General features: G+C 35.5%; 2 protein-coding genes across 3 annotated transcripts; one reads left to right on the top strand and one right to left on the bottom strand.

Annotated features, from left to right (window-relative positions):
- The first annotated feature begins 1,019 nt into the window (after nt 1-1,019).
- Nucleotides 1,020-2,208, top strand: LOC133851635 (uncharacterized). Its single transcript, XM_062288148.1, has 3 exons — nt 1,020-1,137; nt 1,652-1,756; nt 1,873-2,208. The coding sequence occupies exons 1-3, from the start codon at nt 1,111-1,113 to the stop codon at nt 1,987-1,989; spliced, it is 249 nt and encodes an 82-aa protein (XP_062144132.1). The 5' UTR covers nt 1,020-1,110; the 3' UTR covers nt 1,990-2,208.
- Nucleotides 2,209-3,530: 1,322 nt separating this feature from the next.
- Nucleotides 3,531-8,242, bottom strand: LOC133851252 (UDP-glucuronic acid decarboxylase 2-like). Of its 2 annotated transcripts, none has more exons than XM_062287584.1 (7): nt 7,425-8,242; nt 7,181-7,327; nt 6,667-6,746; nt 6,413-6,496; nt 6,163-6,237; nt 4,815-4,907; nt 3,531-4,062 (listed from the first exon to the last, which is right to left on the bottom strand). In XM_062287584.1, exons 1-7 carry the CDS (start codon nt 8,053-8,055, stop codon nt 3,844-3,846), a joined length of 1,329 nt encoding a protein of 442 aa, XP_062143568.1. In that variant the 5' UTR covers nt 8,056-8,242; the 3' UTR covers nt 3,531-3,843. The 2 variants fall into 2 exon arrangements, with proteins under 2 accessions (XP_062143568.1, XP_062143569.1); XM_062287585.1 differs by having other exon boundaries at nt 7,181-7,323; nt 7,421-8,242.
- Nucleotides 8,243-17,951: the final 9,709 nt, after the last annotated feature.

A 17,951-nucleotide genomic window follows, 5' to 3' on the forward strand; every position in this document is an offset into this window, starting at 1 on the left:
CCTCTAAGAGTCCTTGACTTGTTTGCGTGTTGGTGGACGGCTGGGAGGCAAAGGAGTGCTGTTATTTGGAAGATGGTGCCGACTTGCATTCTCTGGTGTGTTTGGAAGGAAATAAATGATAGGTGTTTTGAGGACTTGGAGAGATCTTTGGAGGAAATTTTAGCTTCTTTTTTTCATACTTTGTATCTTTGGACGGTGGCTTTTGTGTCACCGTTGTCGTTTACCTTTGAGGAATTTCTTGTTCGTTTTTCACTTTCTAGCTAGGTGCGTTCTCTTGTATACTGCCGGTGTATTGAGGGGCGCCTTACGCTTTTAATAAGACCTACTTATTACTTATCAAAAAAAAAATTGTCAAAATTAGAAACTCGTACCCTTATTTGTCACAAGGGTAAAACTCAGACCCTTATGTGATAGTTTCCCTACATAATATTATAACATCTCACTGTGCTGCAGTGCAATCTGTCTGTTGTTTTGGGAGCAAATGGGGTTTGAAATATATGTTGTGAATATGTCAACTTTTACGTACTGGAGATTTGAAGCTTCTCTTGGCAATCGCACTCCTCTCATGTGGGCGAACGTCATACCCGCCGTTGTGTCGCTTGCCTTAAATAGCCATTCTTGAGTACATTGACGTAACTGATCTCTACATAACACATTCTATCTATTTTATTTTATCCTCTGGGAGTATTGGGGTCACCATTTTTATGGCGTTCCCCCCCCCCCCCCCCCCCCCCCCCCCCCCCCCCCCCCCAGGCGGTTTACATAGGAGTGGGTTATCGATGTTTATTAACTATTGGAAAATGTTAGATTTACAACACCAATACAACAACTGCACAACAACCCCTCACATGAGGGTGGGTCACACACTGGGACCCACCCTCATGTGAGGGGTTGTTGTACAGTTGTTGTGATGGTGTAGTGTAAGAATCAAATCCCTTAACTATTATATGCTTGTAGTCTACTCTGATATGTTCTCTTTTTGCTCAGACTGATAAGGTTGGAGCTTATATTACCTGATTTGTCTTATATGCTTTTACTCATCCAAACTGTTTTTGACAGGGAGCCAAGAACGAGGAAGAGGAGTTCAACACTGGGCCTCTCTCTGTTCTGATGATGAGTGTTAAAAATAACACACAGGTAAATATATAATCTTAACGCCAGGTTTATTAATACCCGAAGTTTATGTTAAATAGGGCTTTGTGAAGTAAATTTCAGTGTTTGATTGTAAATGGAGGTGATGTTTGCGGGTTTAAGATGATGTAATTGATATGGGGCTATTTGGTAAACCCCAAAATAGTCGGCTGGGAGTGAACTGATTGGATTGGATTGGATTGGGGTGGAGTTAAAGGTGAGTTGATTTGTCAGTATGGCTTAGTTTGGAAATTTAGGCACCAGGGGCATTTTTTTTAAATTGCTGTTCTGTTGGTTTTCATCAGAATTGGATAGCATTAAGCAAGTGACCAGGCCTGGTCCCGTTTTTTAGAATTCTCAAACAGTCCCTTTGTCAAGTTCTTGCTGGGAGTTATAGATTCTCCAGTTATGGGCTTTGATATCAGTGAGTGTCCAATTATTTAGATATCAGGTGTACAGTTATGTACATAGATTAAGGGTTTGGTTGCTGATTGTTTCTTTTTGTCTCTTGCTTATTAAGGTGCTCATTAACTGTCGAAACAACAAGAAGCTTCTAGGCCGTGTGAGGGCATTTGATCGGCACTGCAACATGGTTCTAGAAAATGTCAGGGAGATGTGGACTGAGGTTGGTTCCTTTTTTAAAAAAAAAAAGAGCAGCATACTGTCTCTAATTCCTGGATCTGATGCTATCACATCTAGTGAACTACTGCTGATTTATATTATTACGTACTTTTGGTGTAGGTACCAAAGACTGGTAAAGGCAAGAAGAAAGCTCATCCCGTCAACAAAGATAGGTTTATCAGTAAGATGTTTCTTCGGGGGGACTCTGTTATCATTGTCCTTAGGAACCCTAAGTGAGAATTGTAGCAGTTGTATTGATCATCCGAAGCCTATGCTGAGTCCAGTCCATGGCATGTTATCATTTCACTTTACTGGAGGTGTCCTTACAAAAACCGTATGTTAATGGCCTTTTCGTTTTGCTCATGACTTGTTGATCACATGGTAATTGCCCTTATTCTAAGATTGTTATGACAAATATATGACCTGGCTGAGGATTTATGTTTTTGTTGGCCACAATTCTGTGCACTGCCATATATTCTGGACTCATCTTTGTTGGGCACTGCCTATTGCCATCTCTCTCAGCTCCCTTCACTCCCTTCGCCTTTTAATGTTTAAAATTTTCTCAGATTATGTTATTCTTTAATGGTTGTCTTGTGATGTTTTGTAAGAGAAACTTAGGTTGGGCGGTTTCCCTCTAATTTTGATGTGACCTCATGCATTTTCACCTATATATAGATGAACTTTTGTAACAATTTAAGATATTCAATATATTAGTATCTGTTAGATAAGAAATAACAAAGTGGAAAAGATGAATTAAACACAAGGAATGTATTCATTTGAAAAGATATATGCCACTGTAAATTACTCAATTTTTAATTATTTTTATTCTACGAATTTAAACCAAATTTGGAAGATATTCATTTTTATTATTTATAGATCTATTTGAATGATTGGATCTATAAAAATCTTAGTAATATATGCCAATAAATAAGGAAATGGTAGATATAATTTGCAAAGCAACTCGAATTATTGTCCTAGTGCGTACCACGACCCTAAGTAGCTAGCTAATTAAGACTATTGTAGCACATTACGTACCAAACAAGAAAGCATACCACATTGCCGTAGTCGAACCTACTACAATCAACATACCACGTCATCTACTAATGAAAATTTGAAGTACTACATCAACTATTAATGAAAAATTATGTGACTGTTACGTTAGTTTATAAGTCGACGAAATACTTGGGATTCGTTTGAGTTTGTGATTTTAAAATGTTCGATTATGAAACGTGATTTTTAACAATGCAGTTAAACGTTCGGTAAAATTATAATTTAGTCTTTAAAAGTGTTTCTAACAATTCATTTTTTACGATTCGGTTTAAAATTACACTTTTTGTCTACGAAATTACAATGTCAAATGCACCGGTACCATCTTAAAATTCAAACACAAGAAGTTTGTGATTGGGGTATCTTTCTTCCGTGCATGTCTCCACTACGAGTGGAAAACTGAATCAGACAAAGCCGGGTTGGACTGGGTTTTGAACCTGTCTGAGATGGTTGCACTGGCTGATTATTAGGTACTTTCACATGAGTCGAATGGTAATACATTCTATTTCAACGGCAAATTAGCCAACAGAAGGGAGAAAGGTAAAACTATCGCTTCCACCATATATCTGATATGCGATGGTATCTGTTTTGATTGAAATGGTGGAGGAAAAATGTGAACAAAAACCCAGTTTTCATGTATACATCTGCAACAAAAACCCTTTAAGATAACACAATGGAAACGATTGGAGTATAAACAAAATAAAACTAACGTAATTAAACAGGAATGAGAATGCGCGGAAGGTCAGCTATTGCTGTAGGCCTCTTAACAAATGGAATCAATAAAGGAAAGGTACCTTTTCGGAATCACAAATCTATAAAGCTTAAAGGGGGCAGCAACCCAGAAATTACAAATATCCAGGGAAAAGCAAGCGCCAAAAGGGACACCTCTAAACCTATTCCAAAGATTTATAACGGAGTTCATTATGCTGCTACGGCTCTCTCGCCGGTGCTGCTACTGTAGTGTCGAAGGAAAAAGTGACATTGCTTTCCATAGACAATTATATTTTCCCTTTGTACTCTTCAAGTATATATGCTGAGTTACAATTACATGGTGTTTGAGGTAACCTCTTCCTTGTGGTCGCCAAAGATGCGTTTCCGGAAGTCGGAGACCATTAAAGGAAGGCCCTTACGAAGTTCCACCTTTGGTTGCCAACCAAGTAGCTCTTTAGCCTTTGTGATATCAGGCTTCCTCTTGTGCGGGTCATCTTCTGTGTTAGGCCTGTGTTCAATCTTTGCGTCCGGGTCAATTGTTTCCTGGACCACCTGCAACAAAAACAGGCAGTACATCTCAATTTTTATATTTATTTCTGGAAAAAGAGAGAGAGAAGTTAACAAAAACAAGTGAGGTCCAAATCAAAGGATTAGATTTCATGAGCTTCTGAACATGAGCTCAACGATTAGATTCCTCCTTTTTACCTGGTATAGCAGTAATCTACACCTGAAGTTATTACTGAACAAATAAAATTAGGCAAAATACCCATACTCACAACTATTGCAACCCTTGTTATACATGTATCAGCAACAATCACCATCGCCAGTACCGACAGAACTCCATGGAGTGTGGCAGAATCATTGAATTACTATTTATCCGTCTGTCTTATTTACACATGATAAGTTAGAAAACAAAGCTAGGTTATTGCCAAATTGCACTAATGCACCACTTAATTTTTCTTTTCCATTCATTTTTCTCATTTCTTTTCTGAAGCACCAATGACAAGAGGAGAAAACGGAAGCCAACAAAAGAAATAAAACATCTCATGCAAACATTAGAAAATCATTCACTTTTCGAAGTGTGTTTATGCATTAGATTGATTTTGTTATTGATCCAACCTTGAGTTAAGTTAGTTTGCATTGATCACCATATTAGAAACTGGACAACTCCTCTCCATATCTACCAAATTAGAACATTAAGAATAATACAAAGCAGCATAAGCTAGTTCTTTCCTAAAAGAAAAGGCATGAAACAGGAAACTAGAAACATACAGGAATGTTATCCAGAGAAGCAATAAACTTACACGAGCAAGTTCAAGCATGGTGAATTCGCCCGGATTCCCAAGATTGAAAGGTCCCACGTGTTCTCCTTCCATAAGGCGCATCAGACCCTCCACCTGTGGCAGAACACATCATACCATACCATTTTTGTAATCCTGAGCAGCAGTTACTAAACTGTAATTGCAAATTTACCAAACAAAGCACCCAAAGAAGGTAAAAAATTCCTGTAACTAATTCCATTAGGAGTGGCAATTTGTGTTCACATATTGGGTTTAGGTCGTTTCGAAGTATGAGACTATACAAGTCAACCCTAACCTGACCCATTTAATTAAACGGGTTAGACCTTCAATCCTAAACCGCTAATTTTATATTAGGTTCGAGTCATGCTAAGATACGGGTATAAGACTATATAAGTCAACCCTTACCTGATTATTAAATTAAACAGATGAGATCCCTCAATCTTAATCTTCTAATTTTGAGTTGAGATCCTGTCAAATTCGTAAGTCGTATTAATAATTGTCGGCCCATTAGAGAAATGATATTTCAATGCCGAGTTCCTTCCATTCAATCCCCTACCACAGGATGGGGCCCACAGTAAGATCCACCCTATGACAGAGACGGTGTTGTGGGAAATAGGACCACCCATTTAATTATTCCAGAGAAGAAACTACCCCAGATACCTACTATAAGAAAATATTCTGAATTGAAATAATTGAATTAATCAACGGAAGGCCACCCTGACAGATAGCCAACTACCCCAGAAGCCATCTCCTTCTTCATATTTGACCACTACTTCACTTAAAAATTCGAATTTTAATATAATCAATTAAATGCTGAAAGCAACATAGGGAACCTCCTTTCATTTATTAACATACGCTTTGCTTTACAGTCTTGAAAGAATTTCCATCGCTTTGAGAGAGAAATATTTTCTTTAAGCAAACAATGAAGTGGACTCCATGATGGAAATCAGTCTACCACCAGACCATGACGGTCAGACTGTATGTAACTTCCAATTTTGCCCCAAATTTCCAGGAACTATTTTTCATCTTATATTTACCATGCACATGCGGTAAGTAATCTTAGACTGTAGTAGCCTAAGATTTGCATGATGCCAAGTTTCCGTGCCAAATAGCAAATACAACAAGCACAAAGCAAACTTCCAACCAAAGCCCGACTAATCCTAGTCCTAACATTTTTGAGTTCAAAAATTAATATAAAACTTGGCATAAGAAGCAATCTGAGATTATAAAAGCATATTAGAAGCAGCATGGGACAGAAAAGCAATAACATTAACTATCTTGGCACCACCAAACAAAGAATAAACAACACCCATTTCAAAACTCGGTGAATAAACAAAAAGTATTCACTTACCAAATCAGACACATATTGGAAACTCCTGGTCTGCTTCCCATCTCCATACACAGTCAATGGCTCCTTCCTTAATGCCTACATCATCACGTCACCAATCATCATTAACAAACTAAATCAAACATTAGGATAAAGTTTCCTCCATGTGCTATAATAAAAATTACATACAATTTAAAAACATGGAATGAGTTGAATAAAAAAAAAATCATTTCTATTACAAAGAGTGCATGGCACTACAGAGTAAAGACCCTACCTGGGCAACAAAATTGCTAACCACGCGACCATCATCAATGCACATTCTAGGCCCGTAGGTGTTGAAAATTCTGGCAATCCTAACCTGCAACAACAACAACAAGAAGAACAACCCATGTCCGTACATACAATTATGGATCTTTCACATGAAAAGCAGTGGCCACCCACAACCTTTGGAATTCACCATACGTCATACAATATGTATCTGTACATACTGATATACACATACATACAAAAAAGCATATGGGCACTGACCTCGACCCCTGCGCCTCTATGATAGTCCATAGTCAACGTTTCAGCCGTACGCTTTCCCTCGTCGTAACAGCTTCTAACACCTGTCACACGTTCAGAATCCCAAACTAAACTGTCAGATCTATTCTTGCAAACAAAAAAATTCATACTCTTCACAGATTACGAACATGCCCTCCAACACATCCTTTTTTTACCGTCTCAACCTTTTTAAACAGAGTCAGAAAATTAAAAGATCATGCAAGAGGCAAATGTGCACCGTCGGATTAAAGGACCCGGAAATCCCTGGTCAAAAACGCCTAACGGGTCCCACCGCCACGGTCACGTGTTCCGACTATCGAAACAACGACAACTGGGATTCTACATTCTACTCCAGTCTACGACGACCTAGAACTTGCCCAGCCCGGCGCAAATTAGACAGTAACCTTAAACCATGCTAACGTGTGCCGTTTCGATCCAAAAGAAAAGTTAAAGAAACGCGAAACGCCGAAGCGCAGGAAGAGAGAAAATGTGTACCGACCGATGGGATTGACGTTTCCCCAGTAGGTTTCGACCTGAGGATGTTGCAGCGGATCTCCGTACACCTCACTGGTGCTCGTTAGCAAAAACCGCGCACCCACCCGTTTGGCCAGCCCGAGCATGTTCAGGGTTCCCACCACGTTAGTCTTGTAAAATCCACGATTAAGGAAACACTAATCACAATAATTCAACACCAAACAAAAAACGCTGAAAACAAAGACAATTGAAAGTTGATTAAAAGGATATGATGGTCTTGACGGGGTTGAACTTGTAGTGCACAGGAGAGGCGGGGCAAGCGAGGTGGTAGATCTGGTCGACCTCGAGCAGGAGGGGCTCGACGACGTCGTGCCGGATGAGCTCGAACCTGGGGTTCCTGAAGTGGTGCATCACGTTCTCTTTCCTCCCCGTGAAGAAGTTATCCACGACGATCACGCTGTCGCCTCGCTCAATCAGACGGTCCACGAGATGTGACCCCACGAACCCTGCCCCACCCGTGACCACGATCCGGAGCCCCTTGCGTTTCAGGCCCAGTGGGACCTTGCCGCCCGAGTTGTACATCGCGAACGCCGACCGGTGCTCGTACAGGGCAGGCCTGTGGTGCTGGGTCTCCCGGTTCGGGTCAGATATGAAGTCCGTGGCGTGGATCGGGTTGTATGATCCGTGCCCGTAGGAGAAATGGGTTGGGGGAGAGTGGGGGAGGAGGGTGAAGACGAGGGTGGCTATGGCAATGCCGACGAGAACGAAGACGAGGCGTTGCTCTCGGAGCAGGTAGCGAATCGGGCGGGTCACTGAGAGCCACGGCTTCGGTTGCTTGGGCGAGTACGCGTCTGGCACGGGTTGGCTCTCGTGCCCTCTGAAGGTCAGCTCCGAACCCATCTTCTTCCTCTTCTTTAACGATTCGGAATTCTGTGTGTGGGTCTCTTTCTGATAAACGAGTGTAGGAAAATCGGTGGGTGAGTGAGTAACGAGTTAACTCAGCCGCCGCGAACTCGGTCGCTCCGGCGTTGGGAGAGTTTTTGGGGGAGAACTGGTCACTGGGGTTGGCGTTTGGGTTTTTGGTATTTAAGCTGTTGGGGGCAGATAAATAGAGCCTGCTTTTGGGTGGTATTACGGAGCTGCCCCTATTCTTCTTTTGAAAAGTACACGGTTGTTTATTTAGGTGGGATTCGAAATTCCAATATTAGGTATTTATCAAAATAAAAGAAATTCCAATATTAGGGGCGGTTTCACTGTTTTGGATTAATTTAATTTGGTTAATTAATTAAATAGTTAAGTAGGAGAGTTGTTTTGCGGTTATTGGTAATTTTGCTTTTAAGTGGGCGGTAATGGGTTTCATACCTTCCATTACGGGTCAAAATTCTTTGTTGATGGGTTGGGGACCAACGCGACCAACACCCAAGTTTTTGGGTAAAAGGACCTGAAAAATGATCGGAATTCTTGTTTAAATTGCAACTTGTTTGAGCCCATAATGAAAGAAAGTTTTGGCGAGTTATTTCATCTAAAAAAACATTTAAATTGTTTAAAATCTGTTCAAATAAATAGATCGGACCAGAATACTATTTCAATTGGTTGTCTGAATTAGGTGCCAATAAATTGCAACTTGTTTGAGCCCCTAATAGAAGAAAGTTTCGTAGAGTTATTATGTCTGAAAAAGGCATTTAAACTGTTCAAAATTTGTTCGATTAGATAAATCGGATCGGGACACTGTTTCAATTGGTTGTCTGAATTGAGTGTCAAGGAATTACAATTTGTTCGAGCCTTTAATGAAAGAAAGTTTTGTAGAGTTTTTCCATTTAAAAAGACAATTAAATTGCTCAAAATCTATAAGAATAGGTGGATCGGACTGAAACACTGTTCCAATTGGTTGTTTGAATTGAGTGCCCAGGAATCCAATCCCTTGACCAAAGCTAAACTCTTTGAGTTCCTGTTCATACAAAGATTTTGCACAAATCTACCATAAATGATTAAAATTGCATGAAAAGATCACTCACGAAAGCTGAAGTTCAATCATCAATGGCCAAGCAACAAGAGAGAGAGAGAGAAAGAGACAGAGTGAGAGAGAGAGAGAGAGAGAGAGAGAGGTGGGGCTGCCAGCGGTCTCAGACTCTCACGAGCTTTCCCGTATAGATCATGTGCACGATTTAGCTTAGCTCAAGGCCTCGAGCATTTGAAGCTGATTTAGGTTTTGTTTGGTTGTTTCATGAATATCAAATGAACTCAGTGAAATATACATTTTTCTTGTATGTGGAAGACACATAAATTAATTATCTTAAAAATTATCTCTAATTTTGGATTATGGAAATTATTTAGACTCGCTATCAAGATTATGTAAACGATTCTTTTTATGGGTTAAATACCCCAGAGGTACCTGAGTTTTACGTGTTTTTAAATTTAGTACCTCAGTTTCATTTCGTATCACAGGTAGTACCTGAATTTGGAAGAAAAAAGCTCTAGGTAGTACCTGTCAGATTTCTCGTCCAAATTTCAACTTCTCGCCATGTGTCAACCGCTGAGGTTGACACGTGGCACCAAAAAAAAAAAAAAAAATTAAAAAAAAAAAAAAAAAGAGGGGTGGCTGAGCCACCCCCTTGGCCGGTCTGGGGTGGCCGAACCACCCCCTAAGTTGAAAAAAAAAAAAAAAAAAAAAAAAAAAAAAAAAAAATTGAAGGGTTTTGGCCCTAGGGGGTGGTTTGGCCACCCCAGACCGGCCAAGGGGGTGGCCCCGCCAAAATGGGGGTGGCCGGCCACCCCCATGGTGGCCAAGGAGCCACCCCTCTTTTTTTTTTTCTTTTTTTTCCTTTTTTTTAATTTTAAACATTTTTTTAATTTTTTTTTATGTGGTGCCACGTGTCAACTTCAGCGGTTGACACGTGATGAGAAGTTGAAATTCTCACGAGAAATCTGACAGGTACTACCTAGGGTTTTTTTTCTTCCAAATTCAGGTACTACCTGTGATACGAAATGAAACTGAGGTACTAAATTTAAAAACACGTAAAACTCAGGTACCTCTGGGGTATTTAACCCTATATTTTTGTAAGAATTTCAATTTTTATTTTATTAAACGTGCCAATGGTTGTTTGTTGTCGGTGATGCCATTTAAGTTGATAAATTCACACATAGATTTTTTTACAATAAATGATTCAACTAAATTTTTATTATTGCACCCTTTTTTAGTGAAATTATTTTGATTAGTGTCAGTGATGCTGTTACCACAGACATAATTCAAATTTTAGATGCCGGAGATCTTCAAGAAGGACAAAGGGTTAGAGTGGCATGTCGGTGGTGACGGTAGAATTACTTCCGATGATTAAGATAGCAAATGTGAATTTGAGAAGAATCAAGATACTATAAGTATAAGCACAATGTAAATAAGAGAACCAGTAAGAAGAATGCACGTATGTGTCCTACAATTTTTCTCACTTTTTTAAATGCAGTGATTTACTTTCCTTTGTTTTTGGATCTGTCGGCCTTTTTTCCTTATCGAGCGGGTTTCAGAAGGTAAATCATTTGAGAGCCTATTTAGAATTAGAATTACGTTAAAAAATAGCCCTTTGACTAAAATAACATTTTAGAAAAAAAGACTCATTTTTTAGCTCATCTCAACAGTTTTTTTTTTTTTTTTTTTTAATTTTTTAATTTTTTAATTTTTAGAGCAAAAAAGTTATAAAAAGATAATTATTTTCTATTTTTTTTTATCAAACTGACCAACTTTTTTTTTAGCATAGTTTTTTATGTACTAAAAATACTTCTTAAATTTTTTAATGCAATTTCAAACCGGCTCTAAAAGCTCGTGATTAGCTTTAGTTAGAGAGAAGGATGGCAACGACTATTTTTCTTTTTTGCATTTCCTTGGCCGGTAATGGACAGGAATAGAGGATCATGAAAGTGGAGTGAATGATGGAGATGGTGAGGCTACTGTTGCTCTTTTGGCTGTTCGTTTGGTAGTTTCGTTAGGGTTTTCCTCTTTTATTTTAGAAGGTGATTCTCTCAATGTCACAATGGCGCTTCAACAATCAGTAATTATTATTGATTGGCGAATTGCTTCCACCATCTCCATCATTCACTCCACCATCTCACAAACAGTTATTTGAAAAGCTAGTTATGTAAATTGAAGTGTAAACTTTTGCACTTATCATGCGGCAAATTGGGCCGCACGGGGCGTAGGGAGGGATTCCCGTGTGTGCGCTGCTTGGTGAGCTCGGGCCAGGTTTGCTTATGGAACTAATGGGCTTGAGATTGGGCCCACTAAGCCTTGCTACATTCTGGATGCTTCAACTGTAATATATCAAAACATTTTTGTTGGAAAAAAAAAATAATAATAATAATAATTATATCCTCATGTTTCAGTAGTTTCAGAATCGGCAAAATCGTTTTTTTTTTCTTTCTTTTTTTTTAATAAAAAAAATTTATTTTCCCTTTGACCAGTACTTCGGTTAGTTGCACCTATTAATTGACTTTTATTTGTTTATTTGTCGGTCAGTTTTCTATATCATATTAATAGTCCATAACCGAAAGCGCGGGAGTAACCGACAGGTGTCTGCAGAATAGATAAAAAAACCGGCAGATGGCCATTAATTGATAATGGCATCAACAGCCAGATGCAGGTCATCCGTTAAGGACAGGGCCGGGAATGGGTCAGAGTGTATGGTACTCTCTTAAAATTTTAAAAATGTTTTAAAATTATATTTTTTTTAGGAGATAAACTCTTTAAAATTAAAATTTTTTATTTCCAAATATCTTCTTTTTTTGTTTTGTCCCTCACTTTACCTAAAATTCTAGTTCCCATCATGCTTAAGGATAATACACTAAAAAGCCTGTTTGGTAACAAAATTCTAAAAAATAAATATGATTTTGATTTTTTTTTAAAAAAAATAAATTATATTTTATTCAACTTATTTTAAAAGGTCAAACTTCAAAATTCGTGCACAAAATAAGAATTGAATTCTAATTTCAAAAATTCAATACTTAAACGCACCATAAAGGCTTTATCCCTAGCTTCTGAAATGACCAAGGGAGCAACTCAAGCTTGCAAGTCATCGACCACATGCTTCCGCTAGGGGAGGGGCATGATCCTCACCATTTCACTGGTAATGGGGACCGAGTTATTTTATGTTTAATATTTTATTTTATTGTATTTAATGGTATACATAATATCATATTATTTAAAAATATTTTCTTTTATTATATTTTACGATGTACATGATGTCATGTCATTTAAAGATACAATAAAAAAATAAAATCTTAACCATAAAATAGAGATGAATAAAGGATCCTTCTCTGTTGCTGGGGGAGAGACCTAGAAAACCAAGTTTCTAGGTGCATATTATCCAATTGGAGATGATCGTGCACCGCTTGGATTAGTATGTTTAAAACTTTTTGTTTTGTCTACAAAAAATTTGTCGATGCCTCCAAATAACAAAAATACTCTTAATAAAAATGCCTCCAGATAACAAAAATACTCTTAATAAAAATATTTATAGTTGGCCGGCCGAATCACCCCCATTTGACTTTTTCTTTTTTTTTTAAAAAAATAATAATAATTAAATTTTTTTTTTCAATTTTATATATATTATCTTTTTGTTGGTCTTGAAGGGACTTAGGGACTTGACAACTTTTTGGTGGTTTGAGAGCATATTGTCTCGTTCTAAAGTTTAGGAGAACATTGTTAATATGAGTGTAGCTGTGTAAGTGAGCTTTTTTCAAAATAATTACAAACAATTTAAACACAAAATACTCTTAAAAACACAAAAATATTTTTAGATAAATGATATAAATACATTTTCTACACATTCCATTTTCGAATTTTTTATGGGATCTAATGTGGGTCCCACAAATTCAATAATGAATTTAAAACTTCGTTGTATGAAGATATGTACATTGTGTATGAGATGTATGTGTATTATTTCTCTTGTTTTTATCTTTATTTCATGTTATAACGTTTTTTCAAACCAAAAATACTCCTGAAAACACATTAACAAACAAGCCAAAAGACTATAGCGTTATAATATGTCAATTAACGTGTTTTCTTACCGTCACAAGACAAATAGATAAACACTAATATATGTTTGTTAATGTGTTTTAGAGTTTTTTTTTTTTTTTTGGTCTAAAAATATGTTTTAATGTGATATAAAAGTGAAAATAAATTTTTAACCCTTTTGTATTTAAATTATTATAATATTTTTTTTTTTGAAAATAGAAAATAAAATACGGAAAGGGGGCAATAAATTACCTTACAAGAACAAATTAAAACTAGCATACCATGAATGTGAGTCACATTCCACAAAAATATTAGAAAGGTGCAAGAAATTGCCTTACAAGAGGGGCAAGTCTTCTCTGTCACTGTTTCTACTTTCTAACGGTGTCCATTTCAATTCTAGCCATCTAACGGTGTACCCCTAATAGATTGACACTAACCTACCATTGATGTCGACGGTCCTATTAATTTGTCTTCTATCACTAGCCCGATTCCCTCCGGTTCATTTGAATGGAAGAGAATTCAAATGCTTACCAAATACTCTCAACATCTTCCTTAAATATGGAGTATGCGACCGTGCAGTCCGCGCAATTCAAATTGCCTTACAAGAGGGGCAAGTCTTCTCTGTCACTGTTTCTACTTTCTAACGGTGTCCATTTCAATTCTAGCCATCTAACGGTGTACCCCTAATAGATTGACACTAACCTACCATTGATGTCGGCGGTCCTATTAATTTGTCTTCTATCACTAGCCCGATTCCCTCCGGTTCATTTGAATGGAAGAGAATTCAAATGCTTACCAAATACTCTCAACATCTTCCTTAAATATGGAGTATGCTACCGTGCAGTCCGTGCAATTCAATGCATTAAAATTTGAGTAGCTCTTTAGCTTTCTTATTTATTATTTTAACTCAAAATATTTATCCCCCTTTTTTATTCCCTCCTCTAAATCTCATTTATTTTAATATTTTAATATTATATGAAAACAAAAAAGAACTTCCACCATCTTTTCTAAATCTCATTTATTTAACTAAATGTAGGAAAAAAAAAAATTAAAAAATCACGTGGAACTAGGACAATACTTTTACTTCTCTTAACATTATTTAATATAAAAATGCTTTCTTCTTTTTTTCCTCTTTCTTTTCTCTGGCATTTATTTAAAATAATATTTAAAATATTATTTTTTTCACTCTTTCTCGTAACATTTAATTTAAAGAATATTTAAATGATAAGAGAAATTATTGTGAAATTTATATAAATATATAAATAAAAAGTAATTTTATTTTTTAAATTTAAGGAACATCTAAGAGAATTTGCTATTAATATTCTAAGAAAAGTTACGGTAGATTGTATTTTGATAAAGAAGTAAAAGTAATTTTTTTTTTTTTTAAAAAAGGTACTGTTGCAAGTATTCTAATTCCTTTTATATCATAAGCTCGCTTTTTTTAAAAAAATAAAATAAAATATTTTTAAAAAGAAAAAAAGAAGAGGGTGGGGGTTCATCTATAACAAATCTAAAGCCGGCTCAATAGTTAGGCGGCTCAGTAGGTGGCCTACCTATTGAGGCGACCTGCTCCCATGCTAGAAAACAGGGGATCATAGGCCTACAGATTTCAGGTTGGCAGGGCACCACTGTTTTTGTTCACTAATTATTAAAAAGGTCATGTTATATCTATATCTAATTATGTGATGGAGGCTTGGCCATACTACGTCACAATCTAGCTGCAGTTAGTGCTCTTCGCGATATATTTCTAAATTTAATCTTTTTAATTAATATTATAAACATAAAAAGGACCAAGGACGAAGCCAACAAATTTTAGTCGAAGGACCGAAACATATGAATAAAAAACATATTAAGATTGAAGATTAAATTAATATATAACAAATAAAATTAGTATAATTCAGTATTAACAAAAACTAAATAATACTCAGAAATAAAAAAATAAACAAAATAATTGATCAACTCAAACAAACACGTGTCAAAATGAAACGTGAAGTTTTGTCGTAACCATGCCCACTTCAACTTTTACGTTGTTGTCCTTACTTCATTAAAATCTCTTTTAGGTCATTCTTGGAGGTTATTGCTCATGCTTAAATTCTTTTTTAAGCTCAAAATAAATATATCTTGATCATACAAATATTTTGGCTCGATTCTTATTTATTATTGTGTTCAATTATAAAAATACTTTAGACAAAATAAATATTTAAGAGTATGAGTAGAAGAATATATTATGACGACATGTCTTTTGCTATCAAAACATGTTTATTTTATCGATAATTTGGAAGGAAAATAGGCCCAAATTTCTAACAAAAAGTTTCCCATATCCATTGAATTGTGGTAGAAGACTCTGTTCACTGACCGAAAGTATATATGCAGTCCACATTTAACGTGTGTTTAGCAGCTTCAAAGGGGAGTTAGGTGGAAGGGTTTGTTTGTAATTTTCTCAAACAAGAGGCATCAATTGAGGGTGACCCCAGTAGAAGCCGCCCTTGGGTGGGTCAGCAGAAGCCCCTAGCTCTGCCGCTAATCAATTTGGTGGAAACTTGGAGTGATTTGGAAGCTCATTTTTTTGGACCTGCTTACCCTTACTTACACGGTTACACCTATAAAATATTGGTTTATTCTATCAAATTATTCTTCAATAATTTTTTTTGTTTTAAAATTCATTATGTTAAACTTATATGCTTTATTAAAATTGTATACGAGAATCACATGCATTTGGACAAACGCAGGACTGAATTAGAATATCAGTAAAGGGGTGGCAGGCAAAACTAAAATAAAAACTTTTTATGGGGTAAAAACAAAATTTTAAAGGGTCAATTCTATAAAAAAATTATAATTTTGAGGGGGTTTTTAAAATTTTGGGTTGCTAATTCCCTCAAGCACGGCTTTAATTTCGCCCTTGAACACAATCAATTTAATAGGCTAAATTGAAAAGAAAAAAAAAATTCCATTATTCTTTCATGTTTTTCCCTTTTGTTTGCAGGGTTTTTATTTAATTTTTTTTTTTCATTTGAAGACACGCAAAACCCAATCAAAATATCAGCAAAGGGAGTGGAGGCAAAACTAAAACAAAAACTTTTTGTGGGGTAAAAACAAAATTTTAAAGGGTCTGTTTTCTATAAAAACTAATAAATTTGAGGGCCTTTTTAAAATTTTGGGTTGCTAATTTCCTCAAGCAGGGCTTTAATTTCTCCCTTGAATACAGTTAATTTAATAGACTAAATTGAAAAAAAAAAAATATTTTTTCATGTCTTTCCCTTTTTTTGTGTTTTTTTTTTAAAAAAAAAAAGAAAAGAAAAAGGAATTGAGTATTTTAAAGGGAAAATCTCGTAACGTAAGAAAGGAAAAAAAAAAGGCATTAATGCTTTTAATGAATGATAATAAAAAAATAAATAAAAAAATAAAATTTTATATTAGAAGCTTGAGGAAGAAGAGATGGATCCGCACGTTGAGAAGTAGCACATGCATAATTGATAATGCATTTGAAGCTCTCCAATTATGATATTATTTTGTTATGGTTAATTGCACTCGATCATCATCATTGTTTATTGTATTTAGTTGGGGAAAGTCTAAACCAGGAAAAAGTCCCTGGAGTATTTTCCCCCCTTCAGGTTAGCTGATGATCAAGACCTCGCACCACACCTCAAAAATGGTGGGGCCATTTCTTGGATGTTTACAAAATCTGGAAAAAAAATTGTATGATTGGTTATTATGATCGACCTAAATTATAAATCGTTCTCTTTAATATTAAAATTAATTTAAAAATTCTTGTGGTTGACTTAATTTACAAATCGTTTCCTAGAGTCAAATTTTGTTAAAAATTTTGATATATTCCGTTAAACACTACGTCAGAGCCAATAAGATGACGACACGTGTCGATCATAATAAAAAAATATAAAAAATTAATTTTTAGCAAAAAAAAAAATGAAAAGAGAAAAGGGGTTGCACCCACCCCCAACCAATGGGGGCATTTTTTATTTTTATTAAAAAAAAGTTTATTTTATTTATTGATATTTTTAATATTTTTTTATTCTGATAGACATATTTCGTCATCTTATTGACAGTTTGACACTGACTGACGCCTAACGGAATCTGTCAAAGTTTTTAACAGAATTTGACTTCAGGAAACGATTTGTAAATTAAGGCAACTACAGGAATCTCTAAATTAATTTTAATACCAAATGGAACAATTTGTAATTTATAAAAATCACGTAGACCAATAATACAATTTTTCCCAAAATTTAGCTCGTTTATAAACTTACATGGCTGCTTGGCTTTATCTTCATTACTTTAACTTTGGCTGCAATCCTATCTATGATATATTTATATATATATATATATATATATATATATATATATATATATATATATATATATATATATATATATATATATATATATATATATATATATATATATATTTTTTTTTTTCGAATAACATTTTTATTTCTCATTTTCTTATGGGCAAGATATATATGATTTCCATTGCTTCAAAAGATAATAAATAGTTCAAAAAAAATTAAATAAAAAGGAAATGATTTAAATTTTAATTAAATTATTAAATCAACCATTTCTTGTTAGCCCTTACAAATATCTTAACCTAATTTTTTTTTTTAGTCAATATCTTAACCTAATTGATACAATGCGGATGAAAATGAAAAGACTTGGGAAATTGATCTTGGACTTTTCCAAAAATATCTTAACACGTAGATTAAGGTGCGTTTGACCTTGTAATTTCGTAGATAAAAAATACAATATTAAACCAAATCACAAATAATAATTTAGGATTATATTT

The sequence above is a fragment of the Alnus glutinosa genome, chromosome 12 (genome assembly GCF_958979055.1).
Source record: "Alnus glutinosa chromosome 12, dhAlnGlut1.1, whole genome shotgun sequence".
Classification (NCBI taxonomy): domain Eukaryota; kingdom Viridiplantae; phylum Streptophyta; class Magnoliopsida; order Fagales; family Betulaceae; genus Alnus; species Alnus glutinosa.

Bases quoted from the DNA above. Each gene is read 5' to 3' on its own strand.
- LOC133851635 (XM_062288148.1), top strand. From the start codon at position 1,111: ATGATGAGTGTTAAAAATAACACACAG. The intron at 1,138-1,651 runs GTAAATATATAA...TTGCTTATTAAG, and splicing joins GTGTTAAAAATAACACACAG to GTGCTCATTAACTGTCGAAA. The intron at 1,757-1,872 runs GTTGGTTCCTTT...CTTTTGGTGTAG, and splicing joins TCAGGGAGATGTGGACTGAG to GTACCAAAGACTGGTAAAGG.
- LOC133851252 (XM_062287584.1), bottom strand. From the start codon at position 8,055: ATGGGTTCGGAGCTGACCTTCAGAGGGCACGAGAGCCAACCCGTGCCA. The intron at 4,908-6,162 runs GTAAGTGAATAC...GTTCTGCCACAG, and splicing joins TCCAATATGTGTCTGATTTG to GTGGAGGGTCTGATGCGCCT. The intron at 4,063-4,814 runs GTAAGTTTATTG...TTTTTGTTGCAG, and splicing joins CCATGCTTGAACTTGCTCGT to GTGGTCCAGGAAACAATTGA.